At 41.7% G+C, this 24,501-nt stretch overlaps 1 protein-coding gene across 1 annotated transcript in view; it reads right to left on the bottom strand.

Annotated features, from left to right (window-relative positions):
• The window catches only part of wdr27 (WD repeat domain 27), a 150,017-nt gene that overhangs the window by 61,693 nt on the left and 63,823 nt on the right, over nucleotides 1-24,501 (bottom strand). The window contains exon 20 of the mRNA XM_038974620.1: nucleotides 3,328-3,430. Within this exon, the coding sequence (XP_038830548.1) occupies nucleotides 3,328-3,430 (103 nt within the window). The remainder of the gene's footprint in view (nucleotides 1-3,327; nucleotides 3,431-24,501) is intronic.

Genomic DNA, 24,501 nt, shown 5'->3' on the forward strand with positions numbered 1-24,501 from the left:
CCTGAGCAAATATGAAACAGGGTATTATTATTATATATTTCTTTGGACAAAAAATACTGAAAATAAACACCAGCAAATCTGCTCCAAGGGATTTTAATTTTGGAAAACTGTTCCAACGTAATCCCATGCATAATAGAGAGATATGTGATCGTATACAAATGTAAGCAAGGTTTGAAATTATTATGTTTTAATCAAATATTATATCTGTAGTCAATAAATTATTGTAGTCAATTTGTATTCAACAAATTATTAGTAATTATGTTCTGGCCCCCCGACCATCCACTCAAGACAAAGTATGCACTACAGTGCATCAACCTTTTCACCTGAGCGCTATAGTTACAGTAGTTGAGTGTGCCCCTGTCCATAATCTTATGCATTCTGCAGTTACTGCAGCCCAGATGGCGCACACGGCTTGTCGATAAAGTAAAGTCGGAGCTTTAGAAGTTACCCATAATAGCGTTATAACTCAATTTGAACCTATAACTCGAACTGGATGCCAGCGTATAAATTATACACCCAGAACAGAAAGAATTCTTCTGCAAATCCATCTCTATCAGGAGATAAAAGGAAAAGAAGGCATTGTACTGCAGTAAATCTGGACTGCTCTGTCTAGATGCCCTCTCACACACACATTCACACACACATGCATGCACGCACAAACACGCGCAAACAAATTAACGACAAACACACATACACTGGAATGAACTGCCTGGAAATCACATACAAGCACAAGCATACAGACATGCAGGGCCGGTTCCAGGCATAAGCAACATAAGCGACCGCTTTGAGCCCCACGGCTGCTAGGGGGCACCCACCCATTCTTTGACAATAATATAAAATTGGGGGACTCTGGATCAGCAGTTTTTCTCTTTTTATGTCAGTCACTGACAGAGACTCAAATAGCCCATGTCAGTGTTAATTTTGGCAGCTATTTTAGTTTTAGTCTTAAAATAACTTTTAGTCTTAGTAAAATGTTTGTAATTTCATCCATAGTTAGTTTTAATTATTATTAGTCGACTAAAACTGGAGTATTTTAGTCTCGTTTTTGTCAAACAGGTCACCTTTGGCTCAGTTGGTAGAGCATGGCGCTTGCAATGCCAGGGTTCAATTCCCACAGGGGACCAGTATTAAAATGTATGCACTCACTAACTGTAAATAGCTCTGGATTAGAGAGTCTGCTAAATGACTAAAATCTCACAGTCATAACTGTCAAGGGAGTAAATAACAGGAGAGAATTTGAGGCCAAAATTATTACTGTACTCCTAATATTCAACAAAAATCAACCGCAACTCGCATTTGTGGACTACAATGCGAGTGTGTCAACACAGACTAATGAATAACAGCACACATGGGAAAACAGAGCTTCTGTCGTGATCAAAGAAAACATTGCCTACATGAAAGTAAGAGAGTAAACATTGTTTCTAGTTGAGGTTAGTTACAAGTCAAGTCACAACTGCCTGAAATATTATGCATGTATGCTGGCTTATGATTGGACAAAACAGATGAAAAGGAGTTTCATGTCAAATTAAATGCCCATTAGTCTCACATGGAATTCTTGTCTCGTCCCATTTTCATCAACTAAAATGAAAAGTAATTTGTAATAGTTTGCGTTTTTTTCCAGGGCATCTCTTCTAGCTATCGTCATAGTTTTATTCAGGAATAAGTCGTTGATGAGTACTTTCCCTCATAGTTATTGTTGATGAAATTAACACTGCCATTCCATGTCAGCTAAATGTTCTTAGATTGGTAAATGAGTCTAGTCAGCTGTCTAAACTTGTAGTAATCATGGTTGAATTACCAACCGGGCACGCAGGGATTTTGTTAGTCACTCTCACTCAGATGTCATAATAACATGGTATAAGTCCCGTGGCAAAATGTGTAGAATTGCAGGAAATTGACTCTACAATTATATATTTTTTCTCTGCCGTCAAGAGGGGGCCACTAAAATGTTTTGCCCATGAGGTCTGGGGGCCCCTAACAAAATTTAGCTTTGGACCCCAAAAGGCTAGAGCCGGCCCTGCACGCATGCATGCACACACATACGCACACACACACACACACACGCATGCATTGATTTACCAGTGATGCGCTTGCCATGACAAGCATTCCCACTGCTTCCTATTCTCTGTGGGACTGTCTTGGAAAAAGCATGAGTCACGTCATTCCATTGTCAAATTAACATCAAACAACTCTAGGAAAATGTACTAAAGACATAAAACAGGTCAGTGGCCGTATTTAAAGTGATTCTCCGGTACTTTTGTATACTTTTTAGCCAGTAGTGAAAGTAGTGCTCATGAGCTGGAAATTGTGTACTACGTCACCAATGTGCAGATATTTGCACCACGTCATTGCTCTCTCTCGCTTTGCTGATGTGTGTGCATCTTGTTAGTTGTCACTCAAATGGTGAGGGGCTGAAGATCATTGGCTAGAACTCAAATTGCTAGGGAGTTGGCCCACATGGGAGGAAATGTAGGGAAAATGGCACAGCACAGCTTCCAGAATAACAGTTGCTTTCAAACTAGGGATTTTGTGGCTAATTGAGGTAAAACAGTAATTCTGCTCATAGATTATGCATGTATGAACTACACATTGACACATCCAGCCCAAAGCGGGAAGTTTCAAAAGTTCCGGAGCATGTCTTTAATGTTGTGTAAAATGGTAGTGCTTCCTATTCTCTGTGGGACACGGGAAAATTATTTACATAAAATAAATTACTATGTATCATGTGTCACTGTAACATAAAACAAATGCACCTACTGTACACTGTAATATGAAATACAGAATTGTACTTGCCACCTTGCTCCCTTTAAGTTACTGTCAAATTCATGGCAACCCCTTTACAGTGCATGATTTACTACAGCTATTACAATGTAGGGTGATGGCCTGTGACACCATACAGTACAGACTCCAGTTAAAGGTATTTAAGACGTATTACAGCGTATTACAGCGCTTTATGCAGACCAGGGCCATTGACACCACATCATAGATGCTTTCCATGACATTTCCTGATGTGTCATGTGTCACTTTAACATTAAACAACTCTAGGTGAAGATATTTCAGACTTATTACAGGTATTGAAGGTATTTTAGATGGTGTCAAAAATGATTAGTGCAGGGGAGAGGACGAAGCCTGTGAAATCCAGTAACATGAACCTCTGACTCTCCACCTGTATTTCAACCCCTACCTTTTAACTTCCATACCAGGTCACACTTTTCCATAGTAAGGAGGAAGATGAGGAAGAAGACAGAAGAGGAGGAGGAGGAGAGGGAGGGAAAGGAAGAGGAGGAGGAGAATAGGGAGGACAAGTAGGAAGGAACCACCACTCACACAGTTGTCTTCAGAGCCAGAAGCAATGAATCGTCCACAGGGTGAAAAGGCTGCGGTGCAGGGATGACAGCGATTCAAGTGGTTCTCATACCGCCGCACACACCTATGGAGAGACAACAGAGTGGGAGATTTAAAGAATGACAATGAAAACTACTATTGCTGCTCTATTTGAAAGGGCAAATCAATAGTGACATTTCATGATTCTGCTTAGATTTATTTAGGTGTGTTGTATTTCAGTTATTATGGATCCCCATTACTCTTCCTGGGGTCCAGCAACAATTAAGGCAGTAACATACAATAAAATACAATTTTGAAACATTAAAATACATTTTACAACAGATTTCTCAATACATTTGCAAACGATGGCCTCAGTCCGGGTATCCACAGTCGTTCTTATTGGGTGGTTGTGTTTGTGTGGTTACCCAGGATGCCAAATATTTCCACTAGTTGCAAAAATGCCTTGTTCAGAACACACACACACAACACACAAACATACTGATTTACGAGAATGTAAAATGTCAAACATCTCACTATTGAGATCTCAAAAAGAAGCAGTATCAAATATCACATTTATTCTGCTACCCTTAGGGACTAGGAACGAACCTAGTCTAGCAGCAAAGTGCCACTGCACCCCAGAGCAAGCTCAGGGACCGTAAAATATGTCAGAGACCGTAAAATATAAACATACACTGAGTACACCAAACATTAGGAACACGTTGCCCTCAAAACACCCTCAATTCATCGGGGCATCGACTCCACAAGGTGACGAAAGGGTTCCACAGGGATGATGGCCCATGTTGACTCCAATGCTTCTGAAGGGACTGTACATACAGTATGTATAGTATGTATAATACTGTATTATAGTCAAGGGACATCCTATGTACAGTGCATTTGGAAAGTATTCAGGCCCCTTCCTTTTTTTCACATTTAGTTACGTTAGAGCCTTTTTCTAATATGGATTCAATAAAAAATTAGCATCATCAATCTAGACACAATAACCCATAATGACAAAGCGAAAACAAGTTTTGATTGATTGGACATGATTTGGAAAGGCACACAGCTGTCTATATAAGCTCCCACAGTTGACAGTGAATGTCAGAGCAAAAATCAAGCCATGAGGTCGAAGGAGTTTTCCGTAGAGCTCTGACACAGGATTGTGTCGAAGCACAGATCTGGGGAAGGGTACCAAAAACATTCTGCAGCATTGAAGAACACAGTGGCTCATTCTTAAATGGAAGAAGTCTGGAACCACCAAGACTCATCCTAGAGCTGGCCGCCATCCTAGAGCTGGCCGCCAAACTGAGCAATCAGGGGAGAAGGGCCTTGGTCAGGGAGGTGACCAAGAACCTGATGGTCAATCTGACAGACCTCCAGAGTTCCTCTGTTGCGATGGGAGAACCTTCCAGAAGGACAACAATCTCGGCAGCACTCCACCAATCAGGCCTGTATGGTAGAATGGCCTGAAGGAAACCACTCCTCAGTAAAAGGCACATGACAGCCCACTTGGAGTTAGCCTAACGGCATCTCAGACCATGAGAAACAAGATTCTCTGGTCTGATGAAACCAAGATTGAACCCTTTGGCCTGAATGCCAAGCGTCACGTCTGGAGGAAACCTGGCACCATCCTTATGGTGAAGCATGGTGGTGGCAGCGTCATGCTGTGGGAATGTTTTTCAGCGGCAGGGACTGGGAGACTAGTCAGGATCGAGGGAAAGATAAATGGAGTAAAGTACAGAGAGATCATTGATGAAAACCTGCTCCAGAGCGCTCAGAACCTCAGACTGGGGTGAGGGTTCACCTTCCAACAGGACAACAACCCTAAGCACACAACCAAGACAACACAGGAATGGCTTCGGGACAAGTCTCAATGTCCTTGAATGATCCATCCAGAGCCCGGACTTGAACCCGATCGAACATCTCTGGAGAGACCTGTGCAGCGAAGCTCCCCATCCAACCTGACAGAGCTTGAGAGGATCTGCAGAGAAGAATGGGAGAAACTACCCAAATACAGGTGTACCAAGCTTGTAGCGTCATATCCAAGAATACTCGAGGCTGTAATCGCTGCTTCAACAAAGTACTGAGTAAAGGGTCTGAATACTTATGTAAATGTGATATCTGTTTTTATTTTGAATATATTTGCAAAACTCTAAAAACCTGTTCTTGCTTTGTTATTATGGTGTATTGTGTGTAGATTGATGAAAAAAAAAATATATATTTATAAGGCTGTAATGGAGCAAAAAGTGGAAAAAGTCAAGGGGCCTGAATACTTTCCGAATGTACTGTAACTACTGCCGTACACATATACACTGAGTATACAAAACATTAGGAACACCTACCTAATATTATGTTGCACCGCACCCCCCTTTTGTCCTCAGAACAGCCTTTATTCATCGGGGCATGGACTCTACAAGGTGTGGAAAGCGTTCCACATGGATGCACACAATGCTTCCCACAGCTGTGCCAAGTTGGCTGGATGTCCATTGGGTGGTGAACCATTCTTGATATACATGGTAAATTGTTGAGCGTGAAAAACCCAGCAGCATTGCAGTTCTTTACACACTCACTACCATACCCCGTTCAATGGCACTTCAATATTTTCCCTCTGAATGGCACAGATACACAATCCATGTCTCAGTTGTCTCAAGGCTTAAACATCCTTCTTTAACCTGCCTCCTCCCCTTAATTTTCAATGATTGAAGTGGATTTAACAGGTGACATCAATAAGGGATCATAGCTTTCACCTGGATTCACCAGGTCTGCCGTCCAAACACTTAAAAGACACACCCTCGTCCACTTACCCTCGCCTTATGCCCTTGGGGGAATCCCCGTCGCCATCTTGGAGGGCAGGCCAACTGATTAGCCAAGCAAGAGAAGTTTGCAACGTAAGCCCCTCAGCCCTCGTTTTTAGTCGAGTTTGCGAGTGTACAATTATGTTCACTCCGGGGCCTGAAACTCCCCATAATTAAATTTGCAAGAAGTCAACATACAAGTGTAAGTAAAAACGAATGCAAATAAGTCAGAAATATTGCTACTATTGCACATGACGGCACCACAAACACGTCTCGTAAAAAGTAAATATGTTTTTGTTTGGTTGTCTTTTGGAAATTGTAGAAATAAAAGCATTTCCTTCTTCAGAAGTTCCAGCTAGGCAGGCTAACGTTAGTTAGCTAAATCATTTGCTAGCTATCATAAAGTAGGCGCATATTAATAATTAGATACTTAATATAAGTAGACATGCATAATTGACTGTAGCGCATTTAAAGCACCCACAAGCTACCGGTGGCTGAAAACACAATAATCGCGGGATGAACGAGTGATGAATTTCCGGTCCATTTAAAAATCATTCCTTCCTCCCTCGCCCCTTGCCCTGCAAGTGTATACTCGTCAGACGTCATGATACGTCATCAGAAGTGTCCACTTAATTTGAGGGCTGAGGGGATAGGGTGTGTCTTTTAAGTGTTTGGACCGCAGCCCTGGATTAATTCTACTGCAGTACAGGCTAACAAACTGAGCTGAGCCTTGCTCTCTGCTAATGAACAATGTCGGATGTTGTGTGTGTGTGTGTGTGTGTGTGTGTGTGTGTGTGTGTGTGTCCTGGACTTTCACATTATAATCTCATCAGACCAAAAACTAGGTAAAACCTAATGACTGGTGTCCTCATAGGGGCCCATAACAGATGTGGATGGTGGTGGGGTGAACACCTTATTTTACATTGTGTAAGCCACCAATAGGTGAATGTCAATGTTAACGGGAATGTTAACATACAGACAGACAGACATACAGATACAGGTAGACAGATGAACAGACATACAGACAGTGAGCCAGACAGACAGGCTGACAGACACTAGCAAGCTCTGCCGCCGTAGTGAAACTTTGTTGCCAAAACAAAATAAGATGGCATTACAAAGTCAAAGGTCATGAAGCTTTCAATTCCAGCCAAACAAGTGGCAGAATGGTAGATTTTTCCACGTTGCTGGCTCTGAGATTAAAACCAGCGACCTTTCGGTTACTGGCCCAACGCTCTTAACCGCTATCTACAATCACACTGATGATGAAACATGGTGAAGCCCCAAAATTGCCTACCCTGGAAACCTGTGTTTCAGACACAAGGAAGTGGATGGCTGCAAATGTTTTACTTTTAAACTCGGACCAAACAGAGGTGCTAGTTCTAGGTCCCAAGAAACAAAGAGATCTGCTGTTTGATCTAACAATGTATCTCAATGGTTGCAGTCGTCTCAAATAAAACTGTGAAGGACCTCAGCATTAGTCTGGACCCTGATGTCTCTTTTGACAAAATTGTCAAAAACATTTCAAAAGCAGCTTTTTTCTATCTTTGTAACATTGCAAAAATCAGAAACCTTTAGTCTAAATATTATGCAAAGAAGCAAATCCATGCTTTTTTACTTCAAGATTAGACTACTGCAATGCTCTACTCTCCGGCAACCCGGATAAGGCACTAAATAAACTTCAGCTAGTGCTAAATATGGCTGCTAGAATCTTGATTAGAATCCCAAAACTTTATCATATTACTCCAGTGCTTGCATCTCTACACTGGCTTCCTGTTAAGGATAGGGCTGATTTCAAGGTTTTACTGCTAACCTACAAAGCATTACATGGACTTGCTCGTACCTCTATCTCCGATTTGGCCCTGCCGTAAGAGACTGGTACCAGACGAGCCTGGTGGGAGGAGCTATAAGAGGACAGGCTCATTCTAATGGCTGGAATGGAATCAATGGAACGGAGTCAAACATGTTGTTTCCATGTGTTTGATGTGTTTGGTACAATTCTATTGATTCCATTCCAGCCATTACAATGAGCCTGTCCTCCTATAGCTCCTCCCACCAGCCTCCACTGGAACATACCTACACGTACTCTACGGTCACAAGATGCATGCCTCCTTATTGTTCCTAGAATTTCTAAGCAAACAGCTGTGGGCTTTCTCCTATAGAGCTCCATTTTTATGGAATGGTCTGCCGATCCATGTGAGCGACGCAGACTCGGTCTCAACCTTTAAGTCTTAACTGAAGACTCATCTCTTATGTAGGTCCTATGATTGAGTGTAGTCTGGCCCAGGGGTGTGAAGGTGAATGGCAAGGTACTGGAGTGACGAACCACCCTTGCTGTCTCTGCCTGGCCGGCTCCCCTCTGTCCACTGGCATTCTCTGCCTCTGGGGGCTGAGTCACAGGCTTGCTAGCGTTCTCCCATGCCGTCTCTGAGAGGGATGCATAATGTCTTGCCAGGCTTTTTTTCGCTATACTCGACTTAAGTGGGTTGAGTCAATGACGTGATCTTCCTGTCCGGATTTGCACCCCCTCGGGTTTGTGCGGTGGGGGAGATCTTTGTGGGCTATACTCGGCCTTGTCTCAGGGTAGTAAGTTGGTGGTCTGTTGATATTCATCTGGTGGTGTGGGGCTGTGCTTTGGCAAAGTGGGTAGGGTTATATCCTTCCTGGTTGACCCTGTCCAGGGGTATTGTCGGGCAGGGCCACAGCGTCCCCCCGACCCCTCCTGTCTCAGTCTCCAGTATCTATGCTGCAATAGTCTATGTGCCAGGGGGCTAGGGTCAGTCTGTCCAATCTGGTGTAATTCTCCTGTCTTATCTGGTGTCCTGTGTGATCTTAAGTATGCTCCCTCTAATTCTCCAATCTCTCTCTCGCTTTCTCTCTCTCCCCTTCTCGGAGGACCTGAGCGATAGGACCCTGCCTCAGGACTACTTGGCCTGATGAACTTTGGCTGTCCCCATCCCCAGTCCACCTGGTTGTGCTGCTGATCCAGTTTCTGCTGTTCTGCCTGCAGCTATGGAACCCTGACCTGTTCACCAGATGTGCTACCTTGTCATGCTGTTGCTCCAGTTTCAACTGTTCAGCCTGCAGCTATGGAACCCTGACCTGTTCACCAGATGTGCTACCTTGTCATGCTGTTGCTCCAGTTTCAACTGTTCAGCCTGCAGCTATGGAACCCTGACCTGTTTACTGGATGTGCTACCTTATCCCAGACCTGCTGTTTTGAGTCTCTCTCTCGACCTCTCTCTCTCTCTCTCGATCTCTCGACCCCTCTCTCTCGACCTCTGAATGTACGGCAATGAAAAGCCAACTGACATTTACTCCTGAGGTGCTGACCTGTTGCACCCTCTATAACCACTGTGATTATTATTTGACCCTGCTGGTCATCTATGAGCGTTTGAACATCTTGAAGAACAATCTGGTCTTAATGGCCATGTACTCTTATAATCTCTACCGCGCACAGCCAGAAGAGGACTGGCCACCCCTCAGAGCCTGGTTTCTTCCTAGGTTCCTGCCTTTCTAGGGAGTTTTTCCTAGCCACAGTGCTTCTACATCTGCATTGCTTGCTGTTTGGGGTTTTAGGCTGGGTTTCTGTATAAGCACTTTGTGACATCCGCTGATGTAAAAAGTGCTTTATAAATACATTTGATTGATAACAGACAGACGACCTAATGCTTTTTTGTCTCACTGTGACTGAGCAGTAGGAGGAGGAGGATGGAAAGGAGAAAGAAGGAGGAGGGAAAGGAGAATGAAGGAGGGAAAGGAGAATGAAGGAGGAGGAGGGAAAGGAGAATGAAGGAGGAGGAGAAGGGAGGAGGGAAAGGAGAAAGAGGAGGAGGAGAAGGGAAAGGAGAAAGAGGAGGAGGAGAAGGGAGGAGGGAAAGGAGAAAGAGAAGGAGGAGAAGGGAGGAGGGAAAGGAGAATGAAGGAAATAAGAAGGGAGGAGGGAAAGGAGAATGAAGGAGGAGGAGGGAAAGGATAAGGAAGAGGAGGAGGAAAAGGAGGGAAATGAGAAGGGAGGAGGGAAAGGAGAATGAAGGAGGGAAATGAGAAGGGAGGAGGGAAAGGAGAATGAAGGAGGAGGAGGTAAAGGAGAAGGAAGGAGGAGGAGGAGGGAAAGGAGAAGGGAGGAGGAGGTAAAGGAGAAGGAAGGAGGAGGAGGAGGGAAAGGAGAAGGAGGAAGAGGGAAAGGAGAAGGAAGAAGAGGAGGAGGAGGAGGAGGAGGAGGGAAATGAGAAGGGAGGAGGGAAAGGAGAATGAAGGAGGAGGGAAATGAGAAGGGAGGAGGGAAAGGAGAATGAAGGAGGAGGGAAATGAGAAGGGAGGAGGGAAAGGAGAAGGAAGGAGGAGGGGGAGGTAAAGGAAGGAGGAGGAGGAGAAGGGAGGAGGAGGAGGAGGGAAAGGAGAAGGAAGAGTGTGTGGGGATAATATTTTTCCTGATTAATGACAGCACAGAGAGGAAGAGGTGGAGGAAGAGGAGGAAACAGAGTTTGGTCCAACACACTTTGGTCCAACACACCATCCCAGCGTTCTCTGAGTGATAACAATGCATCGTGTGTGTGAGTGAGTGAGTGAGTGATGACAATGCGACATGCTGCTGATGACTAACCCAGACAGGGATAGGAAGGTCTGTTCCCCTTGGATCCGAGCCGACGACGTTACTAAATCCACCTTGGTACTCTGAGTCACTCGTCAATGTAATCAACAAGCTAATCATAGAAATCATCTGGCTACTAAATGGCTAATGCTAGATTCCACTTCAATCACTGTCTCCTCAAAGGCTAGGTGAATAATATCATAGTCATTTTCCCATAAGAGGTTTTTGTAGCCACCATAATTGAATTTGCAGACCACTCTAAAGATAAAATATGTAAAAAGTTACTTTTTTTGCTTTATTTTATTATTTCTTCCCTTTCTTGAAACTAGACTGCATGATGTCATCCCTGTAAGAGACAGTCAAGTAATGCAACCACCTTTAACAAGGAAGCAGTTGGGCCAAAATTAGTTTTATTCTCTATTCATCCTTCTTTTTTTAAAGTTCCAGCGTATAATGCTAGATTACAGTATGGATTTAACAGTGGGGGTTTCCAGCAGATTTGGAGTTGAAGATATTTCTGAACTAAGCAGAAACAGACCGCTAGATATTCACTTTCATCTCAGAAACAGGAAGCATGCTGATGTGATGTTCAGGGCCTGTATTCCCAAAGCATCTCAGAATAGGAGTGCTGATCTAGGATCAGTTTAGCATTTAAATCAAAATGCATAATAAGGCAGACCCACCTGATCCTAGATTAGCACTGCTACTCTGAGAGGCTTCTGACTACAGGCACAGAATCTTAGAACACTGGTTACCCAGCACATAATGATGGGGAATGTTTTTTTTTTCTGCATCTGGGCTGTTGTCTCATTGTTTGGAAATGTGCTGGAGGCCACAACTGCACACACTATGACGTGTGTAGGGATAACACATTGCTGAGTAATAATAAACGCTGGTCAGTCCAGTGGTTTACATGGCTTATAAAGCCAGTTTCTCCCAACTGAGGCAACTATTCAAATAGGAGAAGCCACAGTACAGAAACATTGAAGTTTCAGTGGTAGCTGCGGTGCCAGTGGGAGAAAGAGTGTGTGTGTATTTCCTGGTAGATCTACACAACAGTTAAATTTAAACAACACGCAGGGAATATTACCCTTGGTGCTTAACCTACCCTGAAAAGCTTAATCAGAGTCCCAAATGGCACCCTATTCACTATCTAGGGCACTACTCTGGTCAGAAGTACCATTTGGGACGCAAAGGCATCTATTAACGTAAAGGTCATAATAAAAAGGAACGCTAATTCAAATGCTCTCATCCTGTGTGTGAGAACCAAACACCTTGGGTGTGTGTGTTCGTGTGTCTGTCTGTCTGGGTTTGTGTGTGTTTGTGCATGTTTGTGCATGCATGTGTTTATCCTTCCCAAACCGACCGCCTGCCTTCTTTTTATTCCGATTTTTTTTTAAATTCCCCTTTAATGTTCCTACTTCGCCTGCCAGGCAACATTACTAAGAACTTTCAGACCTGGGCTCAAATACTATTTGAAATCTCTTAAAATAAGTTCAGCATTCAGCTTCAACCTTCCTGGAGTACAGTACAACAGTGGGCAGGGTTTGCACTTTTGGAAAAAATATATACTGGTTCCATTGAAACACACAAGCTCAATCAAGCCCAGCTGAAGTATTTGAAATTATTTCAAATAGTATTTGAACCCAGCAATGTTAATATTGTGCCTTTTGTTCATTTTCTCTTCACAATCCAGGTTGGGTCTGCCTGGTTCTCGTTAGAATGAAAGATTACGACAACTAAGATCAACAACTATATTTAAAAAAAATCCCTCATATTTCAATCAGTGGACCAGAACCAAACAACAGATTGCCTGGTGCAACAGACTGGTGGTGCCTGGTGGGTGGGTGGGTGCGTGTGTGCCTGGCCGCCCTGCAGTGCATTCTGGACCCTGTGTCATCAACCCTGGGAGCGCTAGGAAGATGTTTGCAAACATTTCATTTTTGGGAAAAACAATATAACATATTTAGCGAAGAGCCGAACCAACTAAATGAATAACAGAGCTGTGTAACAATAGGAGCTGATTTCCTGGACACAGATTAAGCCTAGTCCTGGAATAAAACTATGCTCTATGGAGAATCTCCATTAAACTAGGTTTTTGAGTCCAGACTAGACTTAATCTGTGTCCAAGAAACTGTCTCTAGCTGGACTCCTACCAGTGGAGCCTAGCTCTCCTATGACTCCTGTTCATACTATATTAGAAGAATAACAGTGGGATGCTGGCTAATGGGTGACGGAGTTTGCTGAAGTTGGCTAGCTAGCTAGCAAGTGACAAGAACGTTATCCATCATGCATAGCAACCATCTTGTTTAGAAGGACGACCAGTCATTTTCTATAGACGGTAGCAGTTAATTGCGTTGGGCCAGTAACTGAAAGGTCACTGTTTCCAATCCCAGACCCGGCTAGGTGAAAAATCTGTCAATGAGCCCTTGAGAAAGGCACTTAACACTAATTGTGCCTGTAAATCGCTTGTGGTAAAAGCGTCTGCTAAATGACTAAAATGTAAATGTATGTGTTGACTTCATTGACCCAATGAGTCAGTCCCCCCACAAGGCCCGAGGTCGATGTCAGCGCCCACGTGGAAATCTATTTAGCATAATACAAAAATCCCCATAAAAATCAAGGTATCTGTTTTTTTTGTTGCATTGGATGCATCACAATCCACCGCATCTGCCTATGTCGTGACAGAGCTAGAGCGGTGTTTGTCAGACCATGAGGCATCCCGAAAATCGGTCTTCTCACAAAATCATCTGTAGCATCCAAACAGTTTGGGATGCACACTATTATGACCCCTCTGTGGAAAGGTGACTCTTACGAACATTTTGTTTTTGCTCTAGGATGCCCACAGGCCTCAGAAGACTTGTCTGAAGGTCCCCCGGTACCAGTTGAACAAATGTATGGAGGTATATATGGAGACTATTTAATGCCAAAAATAAGGTGTTAAATATATGTATAACATTTTTTTTTTTTTACAAATGTTTCGTGATCTTTCTTATATCTCTCAGACATAGGACTGACACTTCAGAACAAACTTCCTTTTGAATTCTTGGGGTACCATCTGTTGGTCTATGTAGTGAATCTGTTATTCAATATGTTGTATGGGCTAATAATTTTCTGCAAATATTTTTGATATATATTTATTTTATACTTCAAGGTATCTTAAAATTCTAAATCAAAGTAGCAAAATGATCCTTGGTATAACCTTGTTAAAACAATTCCATATAGCTTAGTAGAACCCCCCCAGGGCTTAAGACTCTTCTGGGTCATAAAGCAAACAGTATCCCTTAGGTCTTCAACAGCAAATACGTCAATTGTTAAAGCATATGTTGCAGCGATTAAAATATTTTTTTCTGAATATTGACAAAAAATATGATCTTAAGGGGGTTAGCAATCAGCGACGGAGCTGACAACAGATACTCAAAACAGACATAATTTTGCGATACAAAATACAAGTTCAATTTCAAACATTTATAAAATATGATTCATTTGAAAATCCCAAATAAAAACATAACCATTCAATCGGCTCTTTCAGCTCTGACCGAATTGAGTTGATGTTAGACAAAAAAAATAAGAAAATTCTTCATTCAAGTGGTATGCACAGTAGCAATTTAGCGTTTCCTCTGTTGCTTTATGACACTAAAACCTAATTAAATTTAACATATTTGAAACAAAATTCCTCTTCTATCAGGCAGATGGAGTTGACAGTTTGTTAGTGACCATGGTGATTCCAATTGTTTGTTTAAATCTATCAAAAGTAGAGAACTTTATAGACCATGAGTGGTCTTGTTGCACTACATGTAATGAGGACATGAAGGGGTACTTCTGGAATAGCTGACCATGCTCATTCCCGATTCATTTAGGATTTTAGACCAATCTGACAGAGTTCACGTAATCTCCAGACATCTTTTAGAACTCACAGTTTTGAGAGAAATATTCTTCAAGCTCAAAGAGGGCTATTGCAAGAAAATACACTGAAAACAAATATAAGCGCAACATGTAAAGTGTTGGTCGCATGTTTCATGAGCTGAAATAAAAGTTCACAGAAACATTCCATACACACAAAAAGCTTATTTCTCAAAAATTGTGCGAACAATTTTTTTTGCATCCCTGTTAAGTGAGCATTTCTCCATCCACCTGACAGGTGTGGCATATCAAGAAACTGATTAAACAGCATGATCATTACACAGTTGCACCTTGTGCTGGGGACAATAAAAGGCCACTTTAAAATGTGTAGTTTTGTCACACAACACAATGCCACAGATATCTCAAGTTTTGATGGAGCATGCAATTGGAATGCTGAATGTAGGAATGTCCACCAGAGCTGTTGCCAGGTAATGTAATGTTCATTTCTCTACCATAAGCCACATCCAACGTGGTTTTAGAGAATTTGTCCAACTGGCCTCACAACTGCAGACCATGTGCATGGCGTCGTGTGGGCGAATGGTTTGCTGATGTCAACGTTGTGAACAGAGTCCCCCATGGTGGCGGTGGGGTTATAGTATAGGTAGACATAAGCTACGGACAACAAACACAATTGCATTTTATCGATGGCAATTTGAATGCACAAAGATACTGTGACGAGATCTTGAGGCCCATTATCGTGTCATTCATCCGCCACCATCACTTCATGTTTCAGCATGATAATGCACGGCCCCATTTCGCTAGGATCTGTACACAATTCCTGGAAGCTGGAAAATGTCCCAGTTCCTCCATGTCCTGCATACTCGCCAGGCATGTCACCTATTGAGCATGTTTGGGATGCTCTGGATCGACCTGTATGACAGCGTTTTCCAGTTCCCGCCATTATCCAGCAACTTCGCACAGCCATTGAAGAGGAGTGGGACAGCATTCCACAGGCCACAATCAACAGCCTGATCAACTCTGTGTGAAGGAGATATGTAGCGCTGATGTGTACTGACTGGTTTTCATTAGTACACAGCGTTGAACGAGATCTTCAGTTTCTTGACAATTTCTAGCACAGAATAGCCTTAATTTCTCAGAACAAGAATAGACTGACGAGTTTCAGAAGAAAGTCCTTTGTTTCTGGCCATTTTGAGCCTGTAATCAAACCCACAAATGCTGATGCTCCAGATACTCAACTAGTCTAAAGAAGGTCAGTTTTATTGCTTCTTTAATTAGCACAACAGTTTTCAGCTGTGCTAAAATAATTGCAAAAGGGTTTTCTAATTATCAATTAGCCATTTAAAATGATAAACTTGGATTAGCTAACACAACGTGCCATTGGAACACAGGAGTGATGGTTGCTGATAATGGACCTCTGTACGCCTATGTAGATATTCCATTAAAAACAGCTGTTTCCAGATACAATACTCATTTACAACATTAACAATGTCTACATTGTGTTTCTGATCAATTTGATGTTATTTTAATGAACAACATGTGCTTTTCTTTCAAAAACAAGGACATTTCTAAGTGACCCCAAACTTTTGAACGGTCGTGTATATATTTTCCACTTGTGAAATACCCGTAAATGTAAATGTTAAGCTCAAATAATGCTACGCCAGTGACACACACACACACACACACACACACACACACACACACACACACACACACACACACACACACACACACACACACACACACACACACACACACACATCCTCCTCTACTGAGCCACAATACTCACTTCTGGTTTGTGACCCATTAGGGAGCAGTTTAAAGAGTTGGATGAGGTTGGGACATTACAGGTCACTTGTAATGAGGCCAATGTCTATATAGAACAAATCCTTAGCAAATAGACCAAGGCTTCGTCCCAATTGGCACCCTTTCCCCTATTCACCCTTGTGGAAAAAAAACATGAATTTCATATGTGAACACAAAACACATTTTCATATAATCACGGCATTTTATGTAAAGTTAATGTGGTAACAGGTGACATGTAAAGCAACACTTGATTACTTGAAACTACATGTGATCACATGTGAAGTGTTCCAACTCATGTGAGTTGTGAAATTAGGTGATTTTTCTGAAAGGGCAGTACACTACTGTTGACCAGGGCCGAAGGGGGCAATAAGGATCTGGTCAGAAGTAATGCACTATAGGCAGTTTTGCACCATTTGGGACACAACGCAAGCAAATATACTTCCATCTGTCTGAAAAGGTATATGACTGATGGCCAAAATGTTTCATTTTCACTTTTCTCTTTCTTTTCACTGAGATGATGTCACTTTATTTTTTAATGAAGCTTGGAAAAAAATGTAAGCTTTTCCGAGCTCTTTGGGTTTTGGTACCAAATCCTTTCAGGTACGTGATGTCAACACATGGTCATAGCAAGGCAATTAATATGACCCAAATGGCTTCCTATCTCCTATATAGTGCACTACTTTTGGCCAGATCCATATGGGCCCTGGTCAAAAGTAGTGCACTATCTGGAATAGGGTGTTATTTGGGACAGTCCCTGAGACAATGGAAAATAACTCAGTTTGGTTATAAATACAATATTAGAGTGCTCAGGGAAATATCCACTAATAACTAATGAACTGACACAGGCCAATGTTATGACCAGCTGCCTGTCACATGTGTGCTGTGTGCACCTGCATGATTAAATAGTCTGACATCATCAATATGAGATATTCCTTGGAGGATTCTACATTGACCTTTAACCCTAGGCTTAGGGGCAGAGGTAAATAAAATATCCTGACCTGTTTCAAGAAACCGTCTGTTAGGTGATAGGTTGTGAGTACAGGAAGACATCTTGACAGGAACCAGACTTTTGAAGAACAAACCCAAAACCTGATACGTATCTTCAGGAAGAAGAAGAAGACAAGTGAAATGGAGTGGAGGAGGGAGACAAAGATTTGTCTTTGTCGCTGAACAATGATCATGATGAGTAGGGTGCAAGGGTGTGTAGCCTCTATAATGTAGCATCAAGGCCACACCACAAAAGAAAAAGGTAAAGTTATCCTTAACTTGTCCAACCACTTCTACCAAGTAAATGTAAACTATGTTTGGCTTTGCTGAGACGCAGTGTTCCGCCTGCAGATTCTTAAATTGAGCAATGATATCGTCAAGGATTGAGACCGAAGGAAATGGCAAGAGAGATGAATGAAGCCCTCACACATATTTCAATATCACATCCACCATGTGGTTTCCTCTAAGAGACAATCACACACACACACAGACAGGATTGGGCCACTATATGACAGGCCGTAGAACAAGACCCTGACCAGAACATGACCTGGAAACGGGGCACAAATATTTATCTAAACGGAATCAGGCTTTGACAGACACTGTCTGGCCCTTGGATAGGACCAGAACTGGGTTCAAAAAACAATTTGAAATCATTTTGATTATTACCTGGTGCAATGGAACCAATAGAATAGTCCCAAAAGTGCAAACCCCACATAACCTGGCACTCCAGGCAGACAAAATCAAACGGTAAGGGTTTTTAAAAAATATTTCAAATAGTGTTTGAACCCAGGGCTGGATGGAACACATGGCATGTAAGCAGTCTCACTCAGCTCAGACACAAAAGAATGAGACACAGGATGTGTTCAAATTCCAAAGCAAAGTGGAGTTCGACATCAATTGGCATTGATAGCCACATAGGATAGGCTTACTCAAAGTCAATGACTCTAGCCTAGACCTACCCCTCAATAACCTGCATACATGCAGGTTGTGGATATCTATCAACAGGGTGGAAAACAAAATGTACAAAACGTAGTTCAAATTCATTTGTCAAGGAGATACCATACTAATCAACTTTGGAATTATACATTTAAAAAAATATTTTGTATGTTTATTGGGTAGAGAGAGACAGAGGAGAAAGGTAGGTGAGAGAGTGCTGAAAAAGCAGTGGGTCAAATTTGAACCCATGCTGGCAGCGGTACATAGTACATGTGCTCCAGAGGTAGCGGCTTAAACAGCTAGACCACAACTTATTTGGAATGTTCACATTTGAAGTTTTAGACATTTTATTAAATTATAATGTATGTGTATTTGAATAGACAGAAATGGGACCTATATCCCAAACATAGGGTGTTCTACAAATGTTATTGTGAACATTCAGATCCTGCTGAGAAGGATTTAGTGTTGAAGAATGAAAGTCCTTTCATAAGAGAGAATGGAATCCTCATTGAGAGAAGCAATGTATCAATCACAAAGTGCTTTATAGTAACCTGGCCAAGATCCCAAAGAGCAAGCAGGGGCAAAGTGGCAAGGAACAACTCCCTAGAAGGAAGAAACCTTGAGAGGAACCAGAATCCTAGGGGTGGCCTATCCTCCTCTGGCTGTACTGGGTAGAATTACTTTTCAATACATTTCAAAACAACTATTCAGATAACCTTTATTTGAAAAAACAAGTAGTTAAATATTGGAATATATTTGGAAATACACTTGGAAAGTATTTCAAAATACTCAAAAACACTGACGCAAATAAACTCCCATGTACTGAACTCAGTTATCCCAAAATAGTATTTAAAAAACATATTTTACTTTCAAATACAATTTGGTCAACTATTTTCTTTTTACAAATTACCATTCAAATACTCAAAGACAGTGCATTCAGAAAGTACTCAGACCCCTTGACATTTTCCACATTCTGTTACATTACAGTCTTATTCTAAAATTGATTAAACTGTTTTTTCCCCCTCATCAATCTACACACAATACCCCATAATGACAAAGCAAAAACAAACGTAACATTTTTAACCCAAAAAATTTAAAAACGAACTGAAATATCACATTTACGTAATTAAACAGACCCTTTACTCAGTACTTTGTTGAAGTACATTTGGCAGCGATTACAGCCTCGAGTCTTCTTGGGTATGGCGCTACAAGCTTGGCACACCTGTATTTGGGGAGTTTCTCCCATTCTTCTCTGCGGATCCTCTCAAGCTCTGTCAGGTTGGATGGGGAGCTTCGCTGCACAGCTATTTTCAGGTCTCTCCAGAGATGTTCGATCAGGTACAAGTCCGGGCTCTGGCTGGGCAACTCAAGGACATTGAGAGACTTATCCCGAAGTCACTCCTGCATTGTCTTGGCTGTGTGCTTAGGGTTGTTGTCCTGTTGGAAGGTGTACCTTTGCCCCAGTCTGAGGTCCTGAGCGCTCTGGAGCAGGTTTTCATCAAGGATCTCTCTGTACTTTGCTCCGTTCATCTTTCCCTCGACCCTGACTAGTCTCCCAGTAACTACAGCTGAAAAAAATTCCCATGATGCTGCCACCACGCTTCACCATAGGGATGGTGCCAGGTTTCCTCCAGATGTGACGCTTGGCATTCAGGCCAAAGAGTTCAATCTTGGTTTCATCAGACCAGAGAATCTTGATTTTTGCTCTGACATTTACTGTCAACTGTGGGACCTTATATAGACAGCTGTGTGCCTTTCCAAATCATGTCCAATCAATTGAATTTACCACAGGTGGACTCCAATCAAGTTGTAGAAACATCTCTATGAAGATCAATGGAAACAGGATGCACCTGACCTCAATTTCAAGTCTCATAGCAAAGTGTCTGAATATTTATGTAATATTCTATTTTCTATTTTTAATACATTTGCAAACATTTCTAAAAACCTGTTTTCGCTTTATCATTATGGGTATTGTGTGTAGATTGATGAGGAACATTTTGTATTTAATACATTTTTGAATAAGGCTGTAACGTATCGAAATGTGGAAAAAGTCAAGGGGTCTGAATACTATTCGAATGAAAATACTCAAATGCACAAAAAAAGCATTTATAGTGCCTTCAGAAAGTATTCACACACCTTGACTTTTTCCAAATTGTTCTGATCAAATATAGATTTTTTTTGTCATTGGCAAAGTGGAATAAATTTTTGGGACATTTTTACAAGTTAATTAAAAATGAAAAGCTGAAATGTCGAGTAAATACATTCAACCCCTTTGTTATGGCAAGCCTAAATAAGGTCAGGAGTAAAAATGTGCTTAACAAGTCACAAAATAAGTTGCAAGGACCCACTCGGTGTGCAATAGTGTTTAACGTGATTCTTTAATGAGTACTTCATCTCTGTACTCCACACTTAAAATGATCTTTAAGGTCCCTCAGTTGAGCAGTGAAATTCAAACACAAAGACCAGGGAGGTTTTCTAATGCCTCGCAAAGAATGGCACCTATTGGTAGATGGGTAAAAAATAAATAAAGCAGATATTGAATATCCCTTTGAGCATGGAGTAGTTATTAATTACACTTTGGATGGTGTATCAATTCACCTAGTCCCTACAAAGACACAGGTGTCTTTCCTAACTCAGTTGCCGGAGAGGAAGGAAACCGCTATCACCATGATGCCAATGATGACTTTAAAACAGTCACAGAGTTTAATGGCTGTGATAGGAGAAAACAACATTGTAGTTACTCCACTGGCTTCCGTCTGGACATTCTACCATAAAGGCCGTATTGGTGGAGTGCTGCAGAGATGGTGGACAGAGTGAAAAGGAACCCTGTACAGAATAAAAATATTCCAAAACATGCATCCTGTTTGCTACAAGGAACTAAAGTAATACTGAAAATATTGTGGCAAGGCAATACATTTTTTTGTCCTAAATACAAACTGTTATGTCTGGGTGAAATCCAATGCAACACATTACTGAGTACCACTCTCCATATTTTCAAGCATAGCGGTGCCTGCATCATGTTATGAGTATGCATGTAATCGTTAACAGGGCTTAAAATTAACACCCGCCACCTGCCAAACTCGGATCAATTTTGGCATTGGTGGGAAAGAATGTCTAATTCACCAGCCACATTGGCGCGTGGTAACACTCCGGGCTCTAAGGTGTGAGCATTTAATAAAGATAGTCAAGTATGGGAACAAGTGCGAGTTGTGATTTATAGCAAAATAAATATTCCAGTAGCTGTTTTCACAAGTATTTCTGCCATTTTGTTTCTTATCTGGTAATGCACAAAGAAATCTGAATCCTAATGTTATAGCTATCCCACCTCGCGCAGCAACACTGCCTGTCTGGGGGGCTATGAGTCTTGCAATATTTGTTTTTATAAGCAATGAGCACAGGCATAAAAGTTGGTCTAATTTAATCGAAAGTCTACTCAAGTGAGACTTTGTCCTTGTGTTTCTTAGCTATTTACATTGTTTTGTTCACAAGCTAGGTTGCTTTTCGTTGTTTGAGTTTGCTCCCACTGCTAGCAAAAAGAGACATCGTTGGCCTCCGCTAGTGATATTCTCACAGGCACACTTGATGACTCGAGTGGCCATGTTACCAAGGTAACCATAAAGGGGCAGCTAAACATTTTTGTATGATATTTTTGTTAAAATACTCATCATAGAATTTTTTATGAAATCGAGCAATATTTTGAATATGCGAGGGTCAGCAAGAGGAGTACACCTGCTCTAAAGTACATTACTAACACCTAGGCCAGCTGGCACTCAGCCAAAAGCTTTGTCATGATTTACGTTGAATTAGTGCTAATACTTTAAGGCTCATCCTTAACAATGCATAAGACAAACTATTTGGGATACTGATTGTTTTCAGATGTCCTGTAGTTCAAATATAGACCGGTCCCAGATCTGTTTGTGCTGTCTTGTTGACAATGACCATAGGAGTTGGCAAGACAGCTAAAACAAACCCGGACCAGATTGGTTACATCATGGGGCAAAGACAATGGAGTGCTGGTAAGCACTGTACCATCAGTGGAGAAGAGCTCAGATTTTACGGTTGCTCAGACCTGGGTTTAACAACTACACAGCACTTATCTCAGACCTGGGTTTAACAACTACACAGCACTTATCTCAGACTTGGGTTTAACAACTATACAGCACTTAGTTCAGACCTGGGTTTAACAACTTCACAGCATTTAGTTCAGACCTGGGTTTAACAACTACACAGCACTTAGTTCAGACCTGGGTTTAACAACTACACAGCACTTAGTTCAGACCTGGATTTAACAACTACACAGCACTTATCTCAGACCTGGGTTTAACAACTATACAGCACTTAGTTCAGACCTGTGTTTAACAACTACACAGCACTTAGTTCAGACCTGTGTTTAACAACTACACAGCACTTATCTCAGACCTGGGTTTAACAACTACACAGCACTTATCTCAGACCTGTGTTTAACAACTACACAGCACTTAGTTCAGACCTGGGTTTAACAACTACACAGCACTTAGTTCAGACCTGGATTTAACAACTACACAGCACTTATCTCAGACCTGGGTTTAACAACTATACAGCACTTAGTTCAGACCTGTGTTTAACAACTACACAGCACTTAGTTCAGACCTGTGTTTAACAACTACACAGCACTTATCTCAGACCTGGGTTTAACAACTACACAGCACTTATCTCAGACCTGTGTTTAACAACTACACAGCACTTATCTCAGACCTGGGTTTAACAACTACACAGCACTTAATTCAGACCTGTGTTTAACAACTACACAGCACTTAGTTCAGACCTGTGTTTAACAACTACACCGCACTTAGTTCAGACCTGGGTTTAACAACTACACAGCACTTATCTCAGACCTGGGTTTAACAACTACACAGCACTTAGTTCAGACCTGTGTTTAACAACTACACAGCACTTATCTCAGACCTGTGTTTAACAACTACACAGCACTTATCGCAGACCTGTGTTTAACAACTACACAGCACTCATCTCAGACCTGGGTTTAACAACTACACAGCACTTAGTTCAGACCTGTGTTTAACAACTACACAGCACTTATCTCAGACCTGTGTTTAACAACTACACAGCACTTATCGCAGACCTGTGTTTAACAACTACACAGCACTTATCTCAGACCTGTGTTTAACAACTACACAGCACTTATCTCAGACCTGGGTTTAACAACTACACAGCACTTATCGCAGACCTGTGTTTAACAACTACACAGCACTTATCTCAGACCTGTGTTTAACAACTACACAGCACTTATCTCAGACCTGTGTTTAACAACTACACAGCACTTATCTCAGACCTGTGTTTAACAACTACACAGCACTTAGTTCAGACCTGTGTTTAACAACTATACAGCACTTAGTTCAGACCTGGGTTTAACAACTACACCGCACTTAGTTCAGACCTGGGTTTAACAACTACACAGCACTTATCTCAGACCTGTGTTTAACAACTACACAGCACTTATCGCAGACCTGTGTTTAACAACTACACAGCACTTATCTCAGACCTGTGTTTAACAACTACACAGCACTTCTCAGACCTGTGTTTAACAACTACACAGCACTTATCGCAGACCTGTGTTTAACAACTACACAGCACTTATCTCAGACCTGTGTTTAACAACTACACAGCACTTAGTTCAGACCTGTGTTTAACAACTATACAGCACTTAGTTCAGACCTGGGTTTAACAACTACACCGCACTTAGTTCAGACCTGTGTTTAACAACTACACAGCACTTATCTCAGACCTGTGTTTAACAACTACACAGCACTTATCTCAGACCTGTGTTTAACAACTACACAGCACTTATCTCAGACCTGTGTTTAACAACTACACAGCACTCATCTCAGACCTGTGTTTAACAACTACACAGCACTTAGTTCAGACCTGTGTTTAACAACTACACAGCACTTATCTCAGACCTGTGTTTAACAACTACACAGCACTTATCTCAGACCTGTGTTTAACAACTACACAGCACTTATCTCAGACCTGTGTTTAACAACTACACAGCACTTATCTCAGACCTGTGTTTAACAACTACACAGCACTTATCTCAGACCTGTGTTTAACAACTACACAGCACTTATCTCAGACCTGGGTTTAACAACTACACAGCACTTATCGCAGACCTGGGTTTAACAACTACACAGCACTTATCTCAGACCT

Source organism: Salvelinus namaycush, chromosome 35 (assembly GCF_016432855.1).
Source record: "Salvelinus namaycush isolate Seneca chromosome 35, SaNama_1.0, whole genome shotgun sequence".
NCBI classification, from domain to species: domain Eukaryota; kingdom Metazoa; phylum Chordata; class Actinopteri; order Salmoniformes; family Salmonidae; genus Salvelinus; species Salvelinus namaycush.